This window comes from Adiantum capillus-veneris, chromosome 1 (genome assembly GCF_014529385.1).
Source record: "Adiantum capillus-veneris isolate H3 chromosome 1, ASM1452938v2, whole genome shotgun sequence".
Classification (NCBI taxonomy): Eukaryota; Viridiplantae; Streptophyta; class Polypodiopsida; order Polypodiales; family Pteridaceae; genus Adiantum; species Adiantum capillus-veneris.
In genome coordinates, this window is record NC_140931.1 from 132,625,551 (window position 1) to 132,651,291 (window position 25,741).

Genomic DNA, 25,741 nt, shown 5'->3' on the forward strand with positions numbered 1-25,741 from the left:
CACACACACACACACACACACACACACTCTTGTCACTGTTGTAGTGGCTTACTCATAGATCAATGTCCCTAACTATTCATATACCCTATACTGGGATACTCCTATCTTAGACCTTTAAACCGGATACCCTATAGTTGGATACTCCCATCTCAAACCTTTAAATTTTAGCACTAATTGTGACTTGACCCTATCTTCTGGGTGGCCATCCACTTGATGCTTAAAAAATCTCCAAATCTCTCCCCTCCTATGGGCCAAACCCCTTCCTATACCGTCTCAACATAAATACAATGCTATGGTTTATATTCAGCAATGGGAACTCACCCCTAAACTCACTTTGTGAGTTGCTATTTGTCTTGGGTAGGAACTCACCCTAAAAACCCATTTTCAAAGGGTAAATTACCCTTGGCATATTATGTACACACTTTAAGGACGATCCTTATCCCAAGAAATGAAAAACTTGGTTCCTCCAAAAAATAACTCATTTTTTGTACCCACTCCCTGCATACCCCGCCCCACGTCGTGGCTGTGTTGTCTCCTTCCCCCTTTGTGCATATCTCTGTCTCCTTGCATGGTAGCATCTATGCTCTGTACCCGAGTTGGTCTTGCATGCTGGTGATCCCCCCTATGCCAATGCTATGGCAACACACACAACTTCATGCCTTTGTCTACATACCCTTGAGCTCTTGTATACTTTACAGATTCTCTAGCTGGAGTCTCTACAGAGCTTGAGGTGCTCTTGCTGGCAAGGGCTTTGTTGGTCTCAATGGTGATGAACTAGACTCCACTGGCTAATGAGTCCCCTACTTAACCAAGGTGAGGATTCTCCAATACCCTCACTTAGCCTTGGTATACATATTGCTGTCTATATCCTTGAAGAGATGATTGTTGACTCGCAGCCAGCTATAAGTGCTAATGTCGATATGCATCTACCCATCAGATAAGTGAGAGCCAATCATCATACCCCTAGCTAGGAAGAGACCATATCAGAAAGGATACTAGAGAGGTGAGCTAATATTCAATATCAAGCATCAGGTCATAGCCAGGCAAAAAAGTTGCAGCCATAGCCTTGTGTATAGCTAAAGTCAAAAATAGTTCAAGATTTCATTCTTATGAGTAAGAAGCTCAATCCATAATGAAATCAGAGCTAAGACCAACTTAAGCCATTAATTAGAAGGTTACATCAGCAGGAAGGCCAAACATCAACATTATTACCCGTAAGGGAGTAAGTGTATTTAAAAAACCTGAAACCAACCATAGGGTAGAGCATGTCAAACCTTTATACTTTAATAGAATAAACTATAAAGGTGTAGAATGTATTCAATTTAAAAGGGCTAGTGCAAGTTTTTGGTAATAAAAGAAGATCCCAATAGTCAATATAAATAAATTCCATCAGTAATTTCAACATTTTATACTACGTCATACTCAAAAGTGTCCGGCCACAATCAACATTATACATAGTTTCAATGGTTTCTATTAATAATTTATTGAGCAACATAGTTATAAAGAACCAATTTTTTTTAAAAACGAGAAAGGTCGGTTGATATCAATAATCCCATCCAGGATTAGCATCTCATATTACCAGGTTTTCAAAATCATCGAGCGTAGGTATTGACCCATAGGAAATCGAGGCCACATTTGAGGCATAAATATCCCAATAAAGTCAATAAACATTGTATGCTCATAGCCATCAGGCATCATCATCTTATGCCCATCATCATCTTCTGAAAAAGATGCCCCTATATTTGGTTAGATTAATTTTGTACAACAAAAATAGACTAGAAAGAAATGCGGAGAATTTTTTTAATCCATCAGTTAAATGTCCCACTGTCTCAATAGTAAAAACTGATAAAATACCAATATTGATTTTATAACATCATATCATTAAAGTATTATGCATACTCAGCTACAATGAAATCAACAAGATGTATCCTGCATTTCTTTAGAAAATTGCAGTTCTCCGCTACCATATCATTCATCTTAGTAAACCAAAACCTTAAATTTCCTTCTACATCAACAATAAGAAAATGGCTACCCAAATCAATCAACAATTACTTGGAGCAAGAGTTGTAGATCACAACATACTTATCAAGAGCATCTCTTATCTTCAAGGGCGACGACAAAAATCCCATAAAAAAATGGGACAACAACAACACTTCATCAAAATGGAAAATTAAAGAATGGCCTACAACAACAAGCAAGCGAGCTATCCACAACAATCATACGTAGCTCACACCGTGCTTCAACATTGGCTACCTATTGCAATCAACTCAAATTAAGGTAGATCACATTTGTGCTGGTTATGGTCTAAAAATTTGAAATGCTATCGATTCCTACTAGCCTTTTGAAGTCTTTATATTGAGAGCATTTCTAATGGATAGAGCCCCATATTTGTGAAAGTCTGGTGGTATCTATTGATAATGATTACTAATAGTTTCTTTGTATTGTTATGTTCCAAGCATAGGAACTCCCACATTTGTAGGAGTTGTTGATTTATAAAAATATTCTACAAAATTGGTAGATTTTAATGACATTCAATGAAGCTTTCAATATGGATTGCCTAGTTAATCAAGGCTAGTGCACCTGAATTTTACATGGCTATGCTAAGATTTCTTAAAAATTGACATAAATGATAGTCTTTTATGAGGTGCATGGCTATACTTTAAGCCCTAATTTAAGCATATTGATCGTACAAAAGCACTTACAATAAGATTTTTGGCTTAATACACTATAGTGTAATAATGATTCTACTCAGTTTAATATATGGATTAGCTACCTGGGCTGTATATAGAAATGATGCCACTACCTACTGGCCTTTGATGTCGATACTTGCTGAGCTTTTTTTACTGCGAGTTGAGAAAGACCAATGATACTTATGGTTACAAATGACTTTTTGAGCTATAGAACTCCCAGAATTGTATAAGTGATGCTTTTTAGAATTGGTTTATAAGTGCTTAATGAAATCCAACACCATAATGAAAGATCACTCAAAATAGAATTCAATAGACTTAATTTATTTGGTAATGGTTTTACCACTTAAATAAGAAGGCGGTTATGACTTTCTGATCCGCATAAAGAGTAAAATATATATTGTTTTGTAGTAAGAAAGTTGCATAACTTACCTGGTGGTTCTTTCTGACACTTTGATTAGAAGGGGTGGTGGCCTTCTTATCACAATGAATAATATTTAAAAATTAAGGCACTTTTGACACTTGAATCAAAAGGGATGGTGGCCTTCTTATCATTATCAAAACATATGGATTACATTTTTTTAGATTATATACTTAAATTCTTTTAAGGGATCTTTCAGACACTTGGATAAGAAGACGTGGTGGCCTTTGTGATCATGTTGAATAACTCTAAAATCAAGGGGAACTTTTGACACTTGGATCATAAGGGGTTGTGGCCTTTTGATCACTATCAAAACATATGGATATACACTTCATCTGGATGATATATTTACTCTTTGATGAGTTGTTAGTCTCCTAAATACTTTGCACTATTTGTTACTCTTAAAATGATAGTAGGTTTAAGTAAAAAAGTTTTCAAGTAGGACTGGATAGCAGCTGATAGGTTCATTGACATCTCTAATACGTATTCAAGGCTAAAAAGTATGTTGACTTGTTTATATGGATGTAGGTGTGGACTCTATCTTTACTTAGGAGCATTTTGGCTTAGCTGCTATTCGGCACTAAAGAACTTGGCTTCCCTTACTTCAAAACTATATTTCTTTATCTCATGTATAAAGGAATGATACTTCATTCTCACTTTGATGTAAAAAAATGAATTTGAGAATGAGTCATTTTGTTACCATATACATGTGGTAGTGATGTGTGTGAACACACTAGGACCGCCGAGGCATTTTTTCCCTCTTTAGGAGGTTTTTTCCCCCGTTGTTTGTATATACGCCCATCACTCTAGGGCTATCTATCTTTTCATTGCACACTAAGTAATACACTCTCTATTGTGTGCCTTGAGCTTCCTTCATCTTCTCCAAGATGTGTGCATTTCTCTGCAACCCTAATTCCAACAATTGGTATCAGAGTAGGTTGCGTCCTCTCGGGCGTAGTCGCCAGAAGCTCCAGCACACGCCTGCTCATTTTATCCGATTTTAGTGAGCTTTGGCGAGCGTTCTCAAATATCTGATTCGGGCTCATTTCGGCCTCCGTTTCTAATACAGGCAGTTTTGCACAGGCTATTTTGTCATTTTGTGCAAAATTTCTGTCAATGCCGTTTTTTGCATAACAGGTGCCTTACAGTCTTCTATGGTTTGTGCTATATAGCACATGTTGTTCCCGCTTTGTTTCTCCTATTTTCAGGCAGTCTTCATATCAGGTGCAACATTTACCATGGCTGACAACAACATAGATGTGTTCAAGATGTTTGTTGCTGAGGACAGGTTGGATGGGGACAATTACCCTTTGTGGCCTTATATGATGCAACATGTTCTTGTAATAAAGACAAGCCACCCAAGGGACAAGTGTGAAAGAAAAGGAATCAAATGTGCTAAAGTGTTCATCCACTTTGTATACAAGTGATTATTACAATCATTTTACATCTTTAATTCACTTCAATTTCTATTGAGCATTAACTTTTATATTGTATATTGATTCCATTTTATTCTATCAACTACAGTTATAGTTTTCTTCTTCCCTGTAGTTTGGTTTGTTTATTACTATTTTTAAATCAAGTTTTTTGTGAAAGCAGCTTGCAATTTTTAAGAGAAACATTTTTTGTAGCACTTCTCCACTTTTATACAATTATCTTTGGGATGTCACTCTTGATGATGGAACTTTTTTGAAGAGGCATCTCTAAAATTCTTCTTTAAAATCCCCTTTGAGGTCCGAGTTACATTTCCTGTTTTCTTTGATTTAAACATTTCGTTCCTCAACAAAAAAATAAGAATATCTAAAATCTCTTTCTAATAATGTAATATTAGTGGTACAACTTTTTCAAAACTATGTTTACAACTATGATTTCTAAACATCCAAAGTGATGGTCTAAAGGTTCCTACCTTAATATGTTTTCATGCCAACATAATTCCATTACTTTCTTGGATATCGAGCAAGGGTGTAAGCACACTTCCTCTTTTCTCAGCCCTCCCTGTTGTTTCCAATAGAATAAGCAATAGCAGTTAGCCTAGGTGCTTCATGTAGCAACTCTAGGGATCATACTTCTATTATCCAACAATCCAAAGGAAATTGTGTCAAAGTCACCGAATGTACTACCTAGTCCATCAAGGCATTGCAAATATCCACCACAAAATACGCACACATCTTTATATTATTACCAAGCCACCCTAATCGAAAACTTTGTGAAAGAAAATCATGTGCCAAGAGTAGCCAGAGGATACATCCACTTTTGGATCGTTCTTGTCTCTTGATAAAGAAATGCGCCAAGTCGCTTAGACATCCTCGACAACTCATTTCAAAGACATACTTGACAACCTACTCTACTAATCTAACTTCCAAAAACAATTCCTAGCATTATAGATATCACCAACGCTTATTTTTGGCACGCTAAAGGCCTTAGTGCACTATGCGTGAAGGTAGTTCAATTTTCATTGCTTGAGAAGTGTCCCAAGGAGGCTTAAAAGTTTGTAAATCAAAAAAATCATGGTCTTTTAAATCTTATTTTCTAAAGTTGCATTCACCTTTTTGGATTAAAAAGTATATCCATAAGAGTTTGATCCCATGATCCATGATGTAAAGTATTGATAAAGGGTCCTTTGATTTTCGGACTTCATTAAGATTTATTTCACTAATTAGTTTTTTTTGGTTTAATAAATTTATCGTTTCCTATAAAAAAACATTAAAATTATTTTTTCGTTTTTATTTTACCTCCTTATTTTGATTTGTTTCAAAATGTTGATGTGCAATCTGCCCTTTTCACATTATTTAAGTGGGACCCTTTGTAATATACAAACCGTTTGTGATCATATATGTATAATAGATAATAAATTTTATATTAAAACACAATAAAAATTCCATGTGATTGTAGGCACATTTTAAACTTAGTCCTGAGAGAAAAAACAGTCACTTACGGAAATCGCAAGATGTATGGTCAAAAGTTAAGCTTTGCCGCATTCTTTTTGGCTTCAGGCCATCATGTGTGCCACTTATGTACTAAACAGGTGTCCTACGTAAGCTTTGCAACCTATTACTGATGCAGATGTACATGATGTACTTGATGAGGAAAGGGCTGAAAATGAGCAGGCTAAAGGTATGCCAAATGGCTAGTGCACACTTTGCGTGACGGTAAATTGGATGCACCTTTATCTAGTCGTACTCATTCAAGCTCTCGCCATCCATCTTATGCATCAGATTCTTATGCTTTGGCTGTGTCTAGCTTACATGATGTTGAGGAGCCTCTGTGTTTTGATGAAGCACAAAATTCAAAAAATTGGATAGCTGCCATGCAATCAGAATATGATGCACTTATAGAAAATGACACATGGACTTTATGTGATTTGCCTCCTGGCAAAAAGGCCATTGGTACGAAGTGGGTTTACAAGTTGAAACACAAGCCGGATGGTGGAGATCGATCACCATAAGGCTCGACTTGTTGCAAAGGGTTATGCACAGCAAAAAGGCATAGATTATGAAGAGACTTTTTCTCCCACTTGTCGTATGACTACTGTGCGTTTTCTTTTTGCATTGGTAGCTCATTTTGGTTGGAATGTACATCAATCAAACATTGTTACTGCTTTCTTGAATGGTGACACATTTGAGGAAGTTTATGTAACGCAGCCTCGCGGTTTTGTCATAAAAGGACAACAGGACAAAGTGTGCAATTGTAAGAAGGCTTTGTATGGGTTGAAGCAATCTCCTCGTGCTTGGTATGAGAAAGATGACACTCATTTGGTCAAACGAGGTTTTCGTAACAGTCCAACAGAAAGCACATTGTATGTAAAGCATGAGGGTGATGTACTTCTCATTGTGGTTCTTTATGTCGATGATTTTTTTATCACTGGACCAAATGAGAGACATATTGTTGAATTTAAGGCTGATTTGAATGCTACTTTCAAGATGAAAGATTTGGGCTGTTGCATCATTACTTGGGTATACAGTTTAAGCAGTGTAATGGTGGTATTGCCTCGTGTCAGAAAAGTTACATAGAGACATTGCTATGTAAGTTTGGACTTGAGGATTGCAAACCTATTGCCGCTCCCATGGAAACACATTTGAAGTTGAGTCTACAAGATGTTGGCGATCCTGATGATGTCACTCTTTACCAAACTGCTCTTGGCTGCCTCATTTATGTATGCAACACGAGGCCGGATATTCAGTTTGCAGTCTCACAGGTCAGCAGATTTATGGATAGCCCAGGGTCTAAGCATTGGCAGGCTGTCAAGAGGATTTTCCACTACCTTAGTGGCACTTTACATCTTGGCTTGTTTTATCTCAAGGGGGGATCATTGTCGCCCGACTTACATGCTTTTTTGGACTCAGATTGGGCTGGTTGTTTTGACACGCGAGTGTCCACAAGTGGTTTTTGTTTCATGCTTGGCAGTTCATGTATATCATGGTTGAGCATAAAGCAACCTACTGTGGCCACTTCGAGTTGTGAGGTTGAGTACAGGGCAGTCTTCATAGCTACGGTTAAGTGTGTATGGCTGAGATGCCTTATTGGTTGATTTGGGTGTTGGACAAGTACAATTGGGGGCCACAACTATATTGGCCCCCTTACCTTAAGAGAATAATTGCGTGTGTGTTGTTTGCTTTCTTGTTGTTTTTTTGTAAGGCGGGGGGGGGGGGGGGGGGGGGGGGGGGACATAAAGTTAGACCTTGTTCTTTTCTTTTTTCTTAATAGCATAACTCACAATTGTGAGTGACTTATATTGAGCAGCCAAAAAAATTACAAGGTTTTGTCATGCTCATGTTAAGCCATGACGAATCAAATTACAATGGCTATTAGGGTAGCCACTCCTACCGATGGCCAAGGTTTGCCCCCTTCCTGGGTATTCCGTCTGCTGACAACAAGGCACAAGTAGTCCTAGACCAATCCTCCGAGTGATGCTTGTGCCCAAGTGCCCATATTAGCACTTTGCTTTCCTGTATAATTTTTGCGAAGCTTGCCACCTCAAATCCTCCTTCAAAAACACGGCGGTTCCTTGTTTGCCATACATTATGAAAGAAGAAGTATCTGACAACGTGGGTGCCGATGAGGAGTGGAGGACTACCCGAGTTTGTACCTCCAAAGCATAGGTCAGTCTTGAAAAACCTAATTTTCCATGTTCTCTGGACCCACTTGCATACTTTCCCTGCGAGGCCTTTTATAGCTGGGTAGTCCATGAAAAGATGGGCCAGATCCTCGCTAGTCAACCGGCACCCCAAGCATAGATTTGACCCAATCCCTCTCTCCTGAATCTTCACCCCCGTCGGTAGAGCACCCCAAATAATCTTCCATAAGAAAGCCTTCATGTACTGTGGAACCTTTGGCTTCCATATGTTCTCCATGACGTGCTCCCACCTTTCCTCCGACCTTGGTTCTTCTTAACCGTGACATTGCGCAAGTCGCGTACTAGAGGGAAAGAATAGAGAGCCCTTCAAATCATAACACTAGTGGCAGTCCCTCCCTTCCACCATCATATGTCAATATAATTAAAGGAAATCGTTTCATTTTTAATACAGAGGGGTGCTCACTTTTATAATTGCGTCTCAAGTAGTCCTATTTTTTAAGTTCTTCCATTTCTTTACTTTAGCCGTTTGTTTATTTTGGCTTGCTAAAATATTCCTTAAGGAGAGGGGATAAGCTGTCAATGCGAGTTCTAGCAAACAAGGTGAGGGCTTTTCTTTAAGCACACCACACCCATTATGCTTCAACCCCTGCAATGTGCCAGTGTGTGCACACATGGTTGTAAAATTATGTTGGGTTCACATTGAGCCGGCGGAAGAGACCCTCCAAAAGTAGCTTTTCCGGGTGGTAGAGTTACATAATGCACACTTCTGCGACCCATTTGTTCACATAGAGGGTGGAAGAAAGAGACACTCGATTTTCTTGCATCGGCTTGTATGAACATTGGGCGGCGGCGGCGGAACAAAGAGTGAAAGGTAGAAGCATTTAACATTTTCATCAATAAAGCATAGTACAAACCATAGCATAAAAATTATTAAATTGAATGCAATTGTTACAAAAGCTCTAACTTGAAGATGATGATGAATCTGCTTCCTCGAAAGCCTCATTTACAAAAAATTCTTGGACATTCATCCGTGCATGTTCTTTGTACATTTCCTTTGCAATAATGTCCCTCCTCTTGGACCCTACTCCAAGGTCATTGGAACCTCCTTCATCGCTGCCTTGTGCACGCTCCATAGCCTCCTCTATTCCGACATCCTGTGTTGCCATAAGCTCCATCATGGATGTAGCACCTGCTCTTCGATCCTCTGTCGCACGTCCACCGTGACCCACCAATTCTGCTTCCGCCTCCCTCACCCACTCCATATCAAAATATTCCCCATGGAAAATACAAAGGTTGTGAAGCACAAGACAAGCTATTACAAGATCTGGCACATAGTGTAGATTCATGTCACATCTTTTTAACAAAATTCTAAACCTTGCCTTCAACATTCCAAAAGCTCTCTCAACTGGCATCCTTGATTGAATGAAATTCAAGTAGTACTTGAGACGTGACAACCCTTCCTTGCACCCTTTGAAAGACACTAGCATATATGGCCATGCCGGATAAGCGCAATCACCAACTAGATAGTAGTTGCCTCATTCCCCTTTTGCACATCTTTGACCTAGATCACTTCTAGTGAAATTCAAGGAGTCATGCACTGACCGGACCATCCAGCATCAAAATTCCATACTGAACAATTAGCAGATATGATTCGTTGCAGCAAAATAGAGTGGAAACCTTTTCGATTGAAGTAGTCGACATGGTTGTCCCTTGGTGAAATGATGGGAATGTGGGAACCATCTATCGCACCAACAACAAAGGGGATTCCTCTTGCTACTTCAAACTCACGTGCGAATGTCGCAAGTCGAGAGCTTGAAGGCCATCTGATGTACATATCCCTAAGGTCAGATTTCACGATTGGAAAAATCCAATACAATTCCACAAGATGCACTTTTGGCACATCCATAAGTGTCATCAAGGCCCAAGAGTCCATCGCCAGTAGCAAGTCTGGTAAGAGCGATGGCTACTCTATCTTCTATTGGCAAAGTCTTGCGAAAGTTTGTGAATTTCTTCTGCATGAAAGGTGCAAGCTTCCCATGAAGGTAATTGAAGGTTTCTTTGATGACCCTTAGATGGCGCTTGAACATGCTAGCATTGTAAGCACTTAGGAGATAGCATCGGACAAAGCCTTGTGGACGTGGGTATGCCCACGCTCGCCGTCGTTCATGGCCCCAGCTTCGGTTGGCGATCTTCTTGAGGCTTACAGATCGTGCCATGCTCTCGCAAACATGCTACCAAGTTTGCATTATAGACTCATCATTGGGAAAGCTAGGCTCCTTTAGCAATTCATAAATGGCTAAAGAACACAACCATGCACAATAGAGAGCCATTTGCTTGGATATAGCCATTGAATCTTGCAATCGTTGAAAGAGTACAAGATATTTAGTTCACGGTCTACTATAATTTATTGTAGTTTTTTCAGACTTTGAAACCTTGAAACATTTTCATACACTTCGGAAGCACAACAATAAAATCTGCAAGCTTTGGACGCTTTGACAAATTACAACAAAACTCTGAAAAAACATAGAAGATGCGAAACATGGAAAGCCTAAAACTACTTGTTACCCCCCCAGACTCCTTCAAAAAATCACTCATAGTCATGCGCATAGCAACTAGTATATTGAGCCTCTCCTTCTCCAAGGCAATATTCTGGCTAGCGGTATCCTTGAGATGCTCCAAGAGAAGTTTCCCTGTACCAGCCATCTCGGCCAAGGACCCCTCGTACTTCGGAGCGACTTTTCGGCTTGAGGACATGGTGGGTTGGGACTTCTCTTGATGTGGGGAGGGGTTTTCTTCTAAGGTGTCACTAGTTGTTGGGGTAACATTCTCCATTGTTGATGAAGAAGTGTGGCTAACAGGAGTAATAGTGGCTCTGGTGTGGTAGTATTCATCCACTATGTTGAACCATTTGCATATATGCCTCCTATCATTACCAGAAATTGAATCATGGGCTTTACCCTGACGGTATTGTTGCAATACTGCTTGCTACTTTTTGCGTAACTTTCACTATCTTTATCAAAGTCAGGGTAGGTGGCGGCTAGTTTAGTAAATATGGCTCTGTTGTAGTATTCATCCACTAGTTGAACCATTTGCATATATGCCTCCTATCATTACCAGAAATTGAATCATGGGCTTTACCCTGACGGTATTGTTGCAATACTGCTTGCTACTTTTTGCGTAACTTTCACTATCTTTATCAAAGTCAGGGTAGGTGGCGGCTAGTTTAGTAGCCACCTTTGCCCATAAATTAATCACTTGCTTCCCCGGATTATTGAACTCCTCATTCATGCCCCCCCGGATATGAATGAGTTGGTCCACCCACCAATCTTTCCACTTTCTTTTCTTGTTGTCGCCGTCATCATTATCTTCCAAGTCGATGGTCCTCTTCTTCTTTGAGGCTTTTGGCTTCTTTGTTGCGGTTTGGATTTGTAGCACAACCTCCTCGTTGGTGACTTCTTTGCTCTTCGAGGATTTGGCACGGCTTGCCTTGGGTTGAGAAGCTCGCATGGGATTAGGGGTCTGGTTGGGTGATGGAGCGGATGCCACATGATCGTGGGCACACTCCACATTGGAGTTTGGACTAGTGGCACTCAAAGGGGGCGAGGGACGAGAAGGGTTTGTAGCCATAGGAGAATGTGAGCTATGAGGATTTAGAGAAGGAGAGGCATGAGGTGGTGGAATTTGAGATCCATAATTCGGGGGTTTAAACATAAAGGGAGAATTAGGAGACATGGAGGGAGAGTTCATCATGGCTTGGTAGCCATGAGGTGGCATATGGAAAGAAGGGTTGGGAAATGGATAGAAAGTGGATTGAGAAAATGGAGGTTGGGAGAGAATAGGGTCGTCATCTTCCCATTGGGAGTCGAAAAAATTAGGAGAAATATGAACCTTGCATGGGCCTTGTAAGGAATCCTAAGTTTTAGGGATTAAAGCTAATGTTGTGTGGGGTTTAGGGGCCAAGGAAATTGAAGAAGGTAGTTTTGAGTAGGCTTTTCTGTCCTTTTTTTTAGACAAATGTAGGATGTGGACTTAAGGGGTTACTTTCTCTCTCTAGCTTTTTTTAAAGTGAAGGAAGCATAGGGGTGTGACCACATCAGCAAAAACGTGGGTCACTAAGAGTCAAAATTTGATTTTTTTTAATAAAATTCATTTTTACTTGTTTTTTACTCAAAACTCCCTCCCAACATATATACATATCGAAAAATCATTTTTTGACCCATTTTTTAACCCACAAGCTTAGAAAGTCCATTTTTTCAAAATTCTTTGTTTCCAAAAGGTAAAAAACATTTTGTTCTCTCCTCCTCCTCCCTCCTCCCTCCTCTCTCCCCCTCTCCTCTCCTCCTCCCCCTACCTTCCCCCCTCCTCCCCAACCCCCCCCCCCCCCCCCCCCCCCCCCCTCCCTCCTTCTCTCCTCCCATCTTCCTCAACCTCGCTACCCCTCCCCCTCTATCTTTTCATCATTTGCTTTCTCACTCAACAGCTTCCATGGTGCTCACGGACATCAGAAATGGTTTGTTTCCACCACCACGTACTCCGCACACCAAAAGCATATATATACGCTTACCCACGGCATTTGCACCGAAGACAGCTAGTGAGGGTGATCAAATGTCATCACCCGAACGTCGTACTGCTTGTGAGACCAATGTTGACATTTGGGTGGATGGCCATTTCTACCCTTACGATCCTATAAACCACTTCCAGTCATCGTTTAATAACCTTTTCACATTTCTTCAATTTCTTGGGAGGGGAGAAGCAGGCTTGTTATGCTATTGCAAGTGGTTGTGTATGGGTGCAGGTGCTTCTTTGCATATGTGGATGCACGAATGTCAAGCTCTTCACCTCAAGACGATGGCATTACCGGAGAGTGTTGCCTCTTCGGAGAGGGTGGTTGAAACTCTTGAATAACAAATGCAAGAAAAGGAGTCCCACATCCAAAAGCTTACCAACACCATCACATACTTGAAAGAAACACCCCTTGGTGCAAGGGAACACAAACGCACGTATTCATCCATTGAAACTCTTGCACATTCGTGAGGAGCACGCAAACGACGAGTTACAGCCACAAGGTGATTTGGTCTTTACTTGCATGATGCATTCTTACTTCACACTATTTTCTAACATTTATGTTTATTTGTTGCTAGAAACTTCATCCAGGAGGCATGCAGTGTAACAAGCCAAGATGATCGAGTCAAACTTCTCACTAGTTGTCTCAATACCCAAGATGTGATTTCTATCTTACAATCACCTGGAGGTAAGAACATTAAGGATGCAGTCACCAAGGACTTTATGCGTAAATTGAGAAATGTGGTTACTGATCATGATGTTCAACAAGCTTGTGATGAGGCTCGAATTAACAGCAAAGCCTATCAGGCTATTTTCCAACTCCTAAAGGATGCCCTCAAAGAGCATGGCATTGTGGAAAACCTATTTCCCGTTCCTCACAAGGTCAAGCTTGGAAAGAAGGCCACAAACAAAGATGTGTTCTCCCGCATTGGGATATACCTACACATTGAGGACACAATGCCAACTTCCATTTATGCTTCGTGTGCAACAAAGACAAGGGGAAAAGGTAAGAAACAATCCATAAGACCTTTGGAGAGAGTGGCTAAGTGTCACTCTAATGAACGAGACCCTTCTGCAAACCAAGCGAAGGGATTCAGTCGAGCCATCTCCCACCCCATCTTTTAGCGTGCAATCAGAGAAAGACATTTGGTGGTTGGGTGCTATTGAGGTGCCCAAAGAGACCAATGGAGTACTTTCATGGATTTTTGAGAGAACTCCATGGATCACAGAAGTAATACACTCCCAAATTGCAGGTCAGAAGTTGGAGATTGAGGGTTTTGGTAGTTATGATGTGGAGTGGCACTTAGGTGGGGATTTGAAGACCATAAAGTGTTTGCTTGGCTGCAAACAAGGGGCTTCTTCTCTCATTCCTTGTCCATTTTTCTCTCGAGGGTACAAACCTAATGGACAAAAATCACATAAGAGCACTACAAAGGTCGGTTCCATGCTTCCATGGCAAGGGCATGGAGAACAAGGGTTAGATTGTCATGATGTCGGAGATGATGGTAGAGAATGGGAACCGTCTATTCTGAGATTTCCCATGCTCAATGCCTCAGAACGTGATCAAAAGGACCATGCTTGGAGTCCAATCTTTCCATTTCCTCTATCGAATGTACATTATAGGCATTCATGCACATTTTTGATAGGCTATTGAAGCTCCACATTGACTACCTTTCACAATGAAACCGTTGGAAAAGTCCCAGGAAGCGATCGAAAGAGTGGAGGTACTCTTGAATTACATTGGCTGTCACGGTGGAAATCTGTCTATCATTGCTGCAAAGAACACAGGGGAGGCCCATGAAATTGCTCAACAAGTGTCAATGAGTGGACAAAAAGCTACACACGTTTTGAAGAAAGTTTCCCAAGAAAATCCAAGTCGATATGATGCTCAAAACAGCTCCAACCAGCAGGCAGGTAAACTTTGGGAGCTTTGGAAGGAGTTATGCAAAGCTACTACTGACAATGATTCAAATGGCGAGCTTGAGAACAAGCGTAAGCAAGTTTGGGCACATTTTGATAAAATGGTCAAGCTTATGGGCCTTAATAGCACAACAGAAGAACAACGCCAATCATTTCAAGAAGCCTTGGCAGATTTTACCAAGGTCTTCACCCTTTCTTGGGGTGAAAATAACATCACACATTACATGGTAAGCCATTTTACATCGTGTATTTATTACAAGGGATTGTTTTTATTAAATAATGTGGATCGTTTACTCATGTGAACAACATATCTTGTTTGCGCATGGTGCATTTTTTATGCAGAAGTATGGATCGCTTGAAATTTTTAGCACTCAAGGCATGGAGAAGTCCCATTATCGAGCAAGGGGAGTATACTTCAAAAATACTCGACATGGTGGTGGAATGGTGCAATCCAATTATTTGCAGGAGATGTTCAACTAGTTTTTTTGCACAACATTTGCTCGTAAGCTCACAATGGAGCGTGCGTGACAATCCAAGATTGCTATTGAAGTGTGAAAATGGAGTCGTCAAGAGCATAGCAACAAGTGGCAAATGTCGCAAGGTCCCACCAAGCATGCTGCATGGCGACGATGCAGAGTGCGACAAGGATCAAAGTGGATACTACGCGAGTCACTAAACGTGAACGCAGGGTCCAACTCTTAGCGACATGTTTATTTTAAAAAAATAGTTTTTTTTTCCAAAATTAGTGTGAATAGGGCCCTTTTTAAATGGGCCCTTATAAATATTGCATGCTCTCATAAACCACTCATTTATTAAGAACAGGTGAGCTCTTACCATACAAAATGGCGTGCACTAAACAAACCGCGAAAGAGAATCCGCCTGCCAACAAAAACACTCTCCAAGGATGTGAGAAGCCAGCATGACTTAAAGGCACAAGAAAACGGCCACGAACACCCGGCCGTTCCAGAAACTCTTCTGGCAGTGGGCATGGTAGTAGGGCACCAGAGTCATCGAGGGCTGTTGAATCTCCACATTCTCAAGATATAACACCTAGAAAAAGAATGAAGCAAGGTATCCAGCGCTGGAGAGAAGAACAGGGCCAGCAAACAACAGAGTCCGATAGGGAGGAGGCGTCGCGCCACCAATCACAAGCAGGACCATCGAGGACTCGGGTGGTCCATACAGACACTGAATCAGAGAGTTAGCCACCATGGCTGCGAGATAATATACCGCGCACACACCGGGTGGCCGTTGGGGGTAAGACACTACCTCGAGGCCAAGGATCTCTCCCCACACCACAAGATCGGTAGGCAAGGGAAGAGGATGAATCAGAAGAGGCTGCAAAACCAGCCCCTAATCATGTAAACAGGCGCAAGTCTAGTTTTTTCAAGAAGCCTAAACGCCGCTAGCCCGCAAATGTGCAAGTGCCCCCAAGACAACCGCAGTAGCGCCGAAAAATATCAAGGGCATTTGCAAAAATCCACCACTACCAGAAGACTACGAAGCTTTTGATTCGACGCGCCCCCTTTGCTCGCACAGTGAAGGAGGTCCTTCAAAGCTATGGAAATCAGTATAGAATGCAAGCAATAGCGCTAGAGGCTATTCAAGAAGCTGCAGAGGTCCACATCATTTCAGTGTTGGAAGATACCAACCTATGCGCCATCCATGCAAAGCGAGTGACAATACAGCCAAAAGATATGCAGCTTGCATGTCGATTGCAACGAGACTTCGAGCATTAGCCGAAGTTACCCCTCTTTTTGTATTGCACACCCTTATCTTTGTAATGTTTTGACTTTCCAATGACAATATGATCAACAGTTGTGTCTACTATGTCTATTATCTTTGTAATGAGATGACTTTGCAATTTCAAGTTCTGTTTATCCGTAAGATATCAAAAAAGTTAACATATTGTGAAACCAGGTGTCTATGCAACAATAAAATAGGTTTTTCAAATGTCCAATGTAATTGGGCCTTTTGGTGCAGTTAATGAATTGCTTTCAGTTAATTTATATATTTTAAGTGTCCTAGGAGGTAGAGATGCCTACCAAGAGCAAAAAAAAGGCTGTCCACAAGGGCGTGCAAATGGCCCATCCACCAGTTTTGGATGGGCCATTTGCGCCCCTTGTGGCCAGCCTTTTTTGAGCACCTGGTAGGCTTATTTACCCCCCAGGATACTTAAAAAACACAAATTTACTAGAAGCAATTGGTTTTGCATCATCAATTTAGATGGAGCCTTGTGGCCACCCTTTTTTTGGCCATTTCAAGCTTTGAATTCCCCATAGGATATCAAAAAAGTTAACATATTGTGAAACCAAGTGTCTATGCAACATTAATTTGGATTTTTCAATTGTCCAATGTAATTGGGCTTTTTGGTGCAGGGGTGTACTAGGTAGAGCTAAAGCAGGTGCTAGTGTGCTGGAAACTTAAATTCAAAATTGATTTCACCTTTTTTAGTGTCCTTGAGTGTTAACATATGTTGAAATTGCCATAAAAAGGGTGGCCACAAGGCTCCATCTAAATTAATGATACAAAACCAATTGCTTTCAATAAATTTGTGTTTTTTAAGTATCCTAGGGGGTAGATAAGCCTACCATGTGCCCAAAAAAAGGCTAGCCACAAGGGCGCGCAAATGGCCCAACTAAAACTGGTGGATGGGCCATTTGCGCGCCCTTGTGGCCAGCCTTTTTTTTGCTCCTTGTAGGCATCTCTACCCCCTAGGATACTTAAAATACATAAATTAACTAAAAAGAATTGGTTCTGCATCATTACTTTAGAGAAACCACTACTCACTCAAATGTGTTTTATACTTTCCCCAGTATCATGTGTATCCAACTTCCGTTGTGTTGTTACTTCAAGCAAAAAAGACAGCTTATTGAAACATATCACCAATTACAACAATTTTCAAGATTGACAAATCACATTTAGAAGAATTTGCAAGATAGAGAGACAATTCCAAATATTTTTTATTACTTCCAAAACGGTGATTTTACATCATGTATCTGAGGAGTTCATAATTTTCTTGACCATTTCCTGGCGCCTATTTTGCGTGTAAGGCAACTCCCCAGTCAAGAGGGACTGTGCTATGGCCTTTGGGTCAGTTGAGCCAATGGAAGCATGTATCCCTATCTGGGCAAGCACTTTACCACGAAAGCCAGTGCCAAACGCTGTGCATACAAGGGATCTACGCACTAGGAACACTTGATGCGCAGTTTGAGCAATGGTGCTCAAACACAAAAACTTGCTCAAAGCTTTCAACGACCAAGTCATAAAATGGGCTTGGGGAGTAAATTCATCATGGATAATGGCCACATCGCCAGGGGGGAGTTGTCCTAGGTAATACGCAAGGGAGGCTTGAGGTCCAAAGCCCGTCCGCTTGCCACCCATCCTTGCAGCAAAATCATCAAGCTCCATGACGTCCTGTCATAAACCGATGAAGGTTGAGAAAAAAGACAATGAAGGATAAAATAGTAACATGAAAATTAGGATACAGTTTACCTCCTCCTTATCGGCCTCCTCCTTGTTGCCCTTTACATCCAAGTCAATGCTCCCATGCACCGCGGCTACAAGCTTTGGATCATCAGATGGGAGGTTGCATAATGGCATAGGCATCCTAGCAGCCTCAACCTTGGCTTGCGTGGCTTGGAATTCTTCCTTAGCTACGTGCAACTGCTCTGCTGCCAGGACCTCCGCACATACAACTGCAATAGTGTCAGCAACAGAGTCTCCAACTGGCAAGAGCTTGCTTTCTAGGGCATCTGGCGTATTGTCTAAGGGACATTTGGTGTTGTTGCATAGCACGCTCAAGCATTCATCCATGCGCAGGCCAAATGATTTCTCCAAATCATGCATAAACACATACTCCTCCCCATCCACTACCACTGAGGAGAAGCGGCCAACACTATCTACACTGACAGTCAGAGCGCATTGGCAGTTGCGAGGAACCCAATTTTTCATGCTCACACAAAGCACATTGAGGTGCATTACCACTATGTCAGGAAGAGGCTCTCAGCAGGAGAGATCGGCTTGGCTTATGTCCCAACACAGGACAACCTTGCAGACCTTTCACAAAGGCATTGTCTTGTGAGAAGCTTGAAGCTTTCCGCAAAGCTTTGGGCTTACTCTCCTTTGTGGACTAATCATGTCCTCAGGGCATGGCAGTTCCCTTTACTCATGTGCCAGCTCTCGTTCACCACATCACTCCAGGGGAGATTTGTTACCATATACATGTGGTAGTGATGTGTGTGAACACACTAGGACCACAGGGCATTGTTTCCCTCTTTAGGAGGTTTTTTTCCCCCCTGAGCATTGTATATACGCCCATCACTCTAGGGCTATCCATCTTTCCATTGCACACTAAGTAACACACTCTCTATTGTGTGCCTTGAGCTTCCTTCATCTTCTCCAAGCTATGTGCGTTTCTCTGCAACCCTAATTCCAGCAATGTGACCCACTATTCCATGCCTTCCTTTATAGAAAAAGGAAACAAATTTCAATCGTTTCTAAGAGTGGATTAGCCCTATGAAATTTGTTGGGTTGTGATTGAGTAGCACTTTGCTAGAGAACTAAGAACTCTTAGATTTCATCTTTTGGGTCCAAGTCATGTAAGTTTCTACTAGCACTTGAGGACTTGAGAAATTATATACATACTCTTCATTGCAATGCCTAGGAATAAATTGTATTTAAAAAAAAGGTTGATTACTATAAAACAAGCATTGCTAAAATGTAAGTGCAATAGTTTAACAAAAAGGATACTTCTTGTTGACACTTTTACCACTCGTTCTATAAATACAACTTCAACAGATTGTGTTAGGAGAGTGAATTCACTCTAAACCTTGGACACAAACTTTGTTTTGTCTATAGCAGATGTTGAGTGTTGTAAGCATCCATTTCTACATGAAAATGATAGAGTTACCGGATAAATTTTGTTGAATCCCTCACCATCCCTAATTTCATTACGTTAATGAGTGCACGACTCTTACCCCATCAATAAACCACGTTAATCTAAGGTAGTGATGACTAGATTAGCTATTGGGACAAGGTCCTAGGGTAGGCCAAAGTATAGGTGCTAAGTTTAGGGGTCTCCTAAAGATAGCAGCTACAAGACCCTATAAGAGGAGGTTGTTGGGACGAGAGTAGCACATGAGTTAACCTGGTTTCTCAATGGTATCAAAACTCATGGACGATTCGGAACACGAGAACAACTGCCAATGCTATTTCATTAGGGAAAGTTTGAGGTCACTTTTTTGCCTTTTAACATTTAGGGAGAGAGTGCCCTAGGCCTTTGAGGGGAGTGCCTAATCTTCTTTTCAGAAATTTCTTTTGAGTTTCTAAAATGAATTTTAGATGAGCCACAATCTGAGGTAACTGTCAAGTATATGGTCCTTTTACCTAAAAAAGGCCTCTTTCATTGACCCAAAAGATTTTTTGAATCTTCTCACGGCCTTCTTTTCCCTCCTTTTCTCACCCCTATTTGTCTCACCTCCTCTTCCCTCCTCTTTCTGTTGTCCTCTCTTCACCTTCATTTGCTATGCATCCTATTTGCCTTGAGCAATGGAGTCCACCTGATCTAAATGCTCTAGCACATCCATTGAAACCATCACCACTTATGACACATTAAATGAACACAACCAATGGATCCCAAAATCCATAACCAAGGGTATTTAGATTATAATACAACAAAGCAGGAGAAGAAAAGCCTCATCCAAAGCCCCATCCTTTTCATGTCGGAAAGGAGGAGAAGGAACTTTACCTTCAACCCGAAAGCTCAAATATATTCTGCACAAAGCTAACTATAAGTGGTTCACACTTCTCTTCTTGTTTGTACTATGCCACAAAGTTAATTGTAAGTGGTTCACACTTCTCTTCTTATTTGTGGTTCTCTTATTGTTTGTACTATGCCATAGAGCTAAAAGTAAGTGGTTCAATATACACAATAGATTATTTTCACTTTGCTTTGGTTCTTTCGTGTTTCTCTACTTAATTTTAATAATTTGTGATTTCTCTATACTATTCTTATTACATACCTGTATCCCTCAAGTATAGAGGAATGGCAACTAGTGGAATATATCATAGATATTTTAGATGTTTAGCATGGATTCATTGGTAAAGAGCTTTACAAAGGAAGAACTCATGGTTCGTTGGTAGAAAAATATATAATTTTTTTAATGATCATTTTTATGTCCCACCAAAATCTATGAAGGATTAAGGCACTGTCACCAAGGTCGCACTGCCTAGTGCTATAAGTGGAGAGTGGCCACTACCAAGATCGGTAACAAATGAAAGCTATAGGTACAAGATCTTTTATGATATCCAAAAATGTTTAAAGTCCAACATTGCAAGTAAGCAGACTAGAGTTTCAATTTTTATGCCCATCATTGTATTTGTGGATTTCTTTCCCAACGTTGATGTGAAAGTGTTTAGAACAATGATGTTGGTTAAGTGCTTAGACAATAGAAATGTGTTAGAATTTTTGGATGAAGGTTGGAGTCAAACAACAGTGAATGGGATTGTCTACAAAGTACAATCTCACTCCATTACCTGTAAATATATGATCCATAAAAACTTCATTATTTCTTTTTTTTGTAGTTGATGGCATCATGTGGGGGGGGGGGAGGGAGGACTTGGTCCCTTTATATCAGAACATGGATGATTTTAATGAGAACCCCATTCAGGACAATTAATTCAGTGCTATAGGATATGCTAAGAGCATATGTTACCAAAACGCAATCTGATTGAAAATATTATCTCCCTATTCTAGAGTTTTCTTATAATAGTGCAAATCATGTGACACTTGTTTTTATTCCATTCATGCTTATGTATGGTTTTCAACCTAAGTCACTAGTTACGGTGGGGTAACCAAAGACAAACGAAATCATATGGTCAAACCAAATGAATTTCACGAAGCTTGAGGGCCACATTGGCATTTAAGAAAGGCTCTGATGTATGAATACACAATGAACACTTGGCAACATTGAAGATAAGAACCAAGTGCTCACTGTGCCAAGTGAACCAAGATTTACACAACTAGGAGATAGATTTACCTGTAACTTTTGCTTTTCACATAGCTGAAAAGAAGGTATGAAAAAGAAGGTTTCTTTTCTTATGGAGAAACTTGTGTGACATATTCTTACTTTTCCTATTTTTTAATATAGATTACAGGTCCCAAGGAATATTGAGAATAATTTTTTACGCCAAGGAGTGTCTGAAGGGGTAGTACATCTTCTTCCAAGCTAAATCTTGCTCCCTATTTTATACAAATGATGGTTCTCTTCTTGTAGCAGATTGACATTTTGTACAATTTTTCTATATCAATGATAAATGAAATTTTGGTTCAGATGTTTCATCTTGTTGATCTTTATTTTTATTTGTTTTATTGTTTGATTTGTCAAATGTCTTATCTTGTCTAATGTCAATGTCATCAATATTGTATGCGTTCACAACACTATAAATAGGCCAACCCGGCTTAGGTTTGTCACCCTTACAATGAGCAATAGGTTAAGAAATATAAATTAGGATTTTGGCTCCTCTTCCTCACTTCCTGTGAGCAAGAAGGAGAAGATCCCATGAACAGGAGAAGGAAGAGGTGGAAGAAAAGAAAGAGGTAGATCTTGAGCCAGCTTTTATTATCTCCACTTATTTGAAAGAACTCCCCCCATGTTTGGCAGATTACTTAGGCCTCGTATGGGTAGGGTTGGAGGATGGTATCGATTATGGTTTGGGCCTTGACATATTTTTGTCAAGACAACTGGACTAGGAAAAACATGCAGACACACATGCAAGGGCTGCCACAATTACAATAGAAACTGAAAGACTATATTGGGAGCTACACGAGAGATGTCAGTGAAAGTTATAAGATTTACATCATGCTCTCAAGGAGAGAATTTGTAATGTTTTCTCTTTACAAAAAAATATATGAGTATGAAATGTTTACAAAATGATCTCAAGTAGAGTATGTAATGCTCTCAAGTAGATAGTATGTATTGTTCTCAAGTAAATAGTATGTAATGTTGTCAAGTAGATAGTATGTAATGTTCTCAATATGTATTGCTTTGTTATTTACAAAATATTAATCCACAAAATACTTTTGGGGGTTCTAGGAGATTTAGGACTCTTCTTGTGTTGGCCTCCTTTGTTCTACTTGGGATCTTTCTCAGTGTTTTTGGCTCATATTCTCTCTTTTTTCCCTCCTTAGGCTCTGTCTCTTTGGTTATCTCTCTTTGGTTGTCTTTTCTAGTTCTCTTCCTTATTGGGCTTTGGCTCTTTTGGTGCTTTTTGCTTATCTTCATCCTTGGGCTTGGTTCTTTTCATGTCCTCTGCTTATTTTTTGTCTCCTTCTTTTGCGCCTCTTTAACATGTGTTTGTGTTTTTCTAGGGCTCTTTCTGGGGGCAACGGGCTTCTTTGCCTTATTCTCTTCCTTTGGAACCTCCTTGGGCTTCTATTCCTCTGCATTTGCTCTTTTTGGTGGATCTTCCTTGTCCTTTGTGGTGCATGGCCTCTTTCTTTGGCTTGTTTGGCCCTTTGGGAGCTTGGGTGTTGTTGTGGGTAGAGCCATCTAAACACTGATCATGTATCTAATCAACTTTTCTACCCCCACCGAATGGTTGGTGTAGCAATCTCTATTGATCTAGCAAAGAAAGATTAGTGTGTTAACTCTCAAAAACATTTCAAGTAACAAATATATTTATATGGTCAAATTTTTACCCAAATATTAGTTTTTGGGTTGCAATAGGTGTAGTTAACCACTAGCTTTGCATTTGTTTTCACTCTCCATCCACATGAGAAAGCCTCCTTCTACAAGGGTGGCTACACAAACAAAAGGAACAAAACAAATACACTATCTAAAAATATATTTACTTACAACCTAATAGGACCATACCTTCACATTTAAGATTTGCATGTCATCCATGAGCTTTGTGATGGGAGGGCATTGCTCGATTGTCTCTATTAGCCTTGAGACAGCCCTATTTAGAACCAAAACAATGTTACAAGATAATTGAAAGTGGAGCACTGGCTAAAGTATTGGACAATTACACTTACACCCTAGCCATTCCATGGTTCCCTCAAGAGAGTTCAATATGTATTTATCAGTGATATTAATTACAATAAGACTCCAGTGTTGGGGTATAGGCGCATGTGCCTTGCCCGACCTCCTAGAGTCTGGGCGCCCACTGACTTGTAAACCTTATACATAGCATAAGTGTATAGGGGGCTCCTCACTCTTTTGAGTCTCCCCACCCACATCGTGTGTGTGTCTCCTTCTCTCTCTCTCTCACTCTCCGTCTGTGGTGCTCCCCGATCCCCTTCAATTGGTATCAGAGCTATGGTGACCGCGGAGAGCACGACGGCTTTGAGAGCTTCGAGGCGATAGCTCGCTCGCTCTCGACGGTAGAGTTCGATCGCGGAGTTTCACGGAGAGCGATTTTATCTTGAGGAGCATTGTCTTTGGAGCTTAGGAGCTTGGTGTGGTCAAGCTTGGTCGAGGAGGCGGTTGCGGCTTCCTTGGTGAGAGGAGCTTTTGAGCTCAGTGGAGCTCGTTAGAGAAGTGCTCGGCGGAGGAGAGCTTGACATTCGAGTGCTTGGATGCTGTTGTGGCAGAGCTCTTGCGTTGGAGCTTGCATTGAGAGGACATTGCATCACGCAGAGTGGAGCAGGAGCAGGTTCAAGACTGTGTGCAGCTCGTTTTTGCCATTTTAGGGCTCTAAAACGCAGTAGCTCCGTCATACAGAGTCAGATCTACATGATCCAAGAGTTTAGTTCAAGGTTTTGGCACGCTCCGGATGCGATGGTGATGTCTATTTGCTGAAATTATGCTTTAAATTACAGCAAGTATAGCAGCAGGTTTATTTGTGTACTTTCGGGTCCCAAAAACACTGTTTTTGGTATATCTCACACACATGGAGTATTTTCTGCAGCAACCAGCAAATTCATAGGTGTACATAGGTTTTTGGATATGCATTTGTCCAAAGAGCCACTCATGCGAGAGTGAGCTATGTTGCCATGGTCTTGGCGGTTTATGTATGCCATATATGGATTTGTGTATTTGTTTATGGCTGAGATTATTTGAGATTTGGCTCAATTTATAGAAGAAACTCTGTTTTTATCCAGGTTCTCGCCATAGCTTCTACGTATCCATAGGTTGCTCTTTGACAGTTTAGTGGTTGAGTTTACTCCCACTTTGACAGGTGATTTTCAGTCATCATTTGGTTGGAGTTTGGAGTCACTTGTGTGCCGTATTTCGCATTGTGCATAGCGACAGATCTTGCAAGGTTTTGCGAAATGTCGCTATAGTTATCTGGCAGACATTTGGTCATCGATTGAAAGGTATTTTGGCAGCAATCATCACTCACATGTATGTCATTTGAGGTGCCCTTGAGTGGTACTCCAGCAAGAGCGGGTATGCTCATATGTATGACTTTGTGAGGTGATTCCGGTCGAGTTTATTCCCGGATTGGCCATTGTGGCATATATTATTGTCTCTTTGAGGTTTACTGTTGAGATTTTTCTCCAGTTACAAAGGAGACTCTACCAAAATTTTGTCTGATATTTATGCGGATTCGAGTCATATTGGCTTGTGATTTTGTGCAAGGTTTTGCACGGTTATTGGTGCAACTTTGCATCAGATTTTACAGCCATATTTGCAGACTTTTGTTGATGCGATTCGAGCCAGTTTAGGGCTGATTTGGTTGACATTTGCTACTCATTGTTGGTTGCTCTTTTGCGAGCATTATGGCTGATTTTTCATTTGACTTCCAGCGTTATGGTCTGACACAGTTTGATGGTGCAAATTTTGTTGCTTGGAAGGAGCATATGCTTGTTGCATTGGCGGATTTGGGGCAGGATAAACCCTTGCGTGGTTTATTGGCGAAGCCCAAGTCTATGCATGATGATGATTGGTAGGATCTTGATGAGTTAGCAATGTCTACGATTCGTTTGCATCTGGTTGAGTCTGTTGACTGGCAGGTCTCGAGGGAGACTACAACTCATGCTTTATGGCAGAGTTTACATGCTATGTACGCGACATCCATGTCTACAGGGGAGTCTAGTCCCACTTCTATGTCCATGGGAGAGATTGGTCCCAC

At 40.7% G+C, this 25,741-nt stretch overlaps 1 protein-coding gene and 1 pseudogene across 1 annotated transcript; one reads left to right on the forward strand and one right to left on the reverse strand.

Moving 5' to 3' along the window:
• Nucleotides 1-9,138: 9,138 nt before the first annotated feature.
• On the reverse strand, nucleotides 9,139-9,567 carry LOC147465586 (uncharacterized). Its single transcript, XM_086511897.1, has one exon. The coding sequence runs from the start codon at nucleotides 9,565-9,567 to the stop codon at nucleotides 9,139-9,141; it is 429 nt and encodes a 142-aa protein (XP_086368023.1).
• A 3,097-nt stretch (nucleotides 9,568-12,664) lies between these two features.
• On the forward strand, nucleotides 12,665-16,401 carry LOC147465587 (histone H3 pseudogene; annotated as a pseudogene).
• The last annotated feature ends 9,340 nt before the right edge of the window (nucleotides 16,402-25,741 follow it).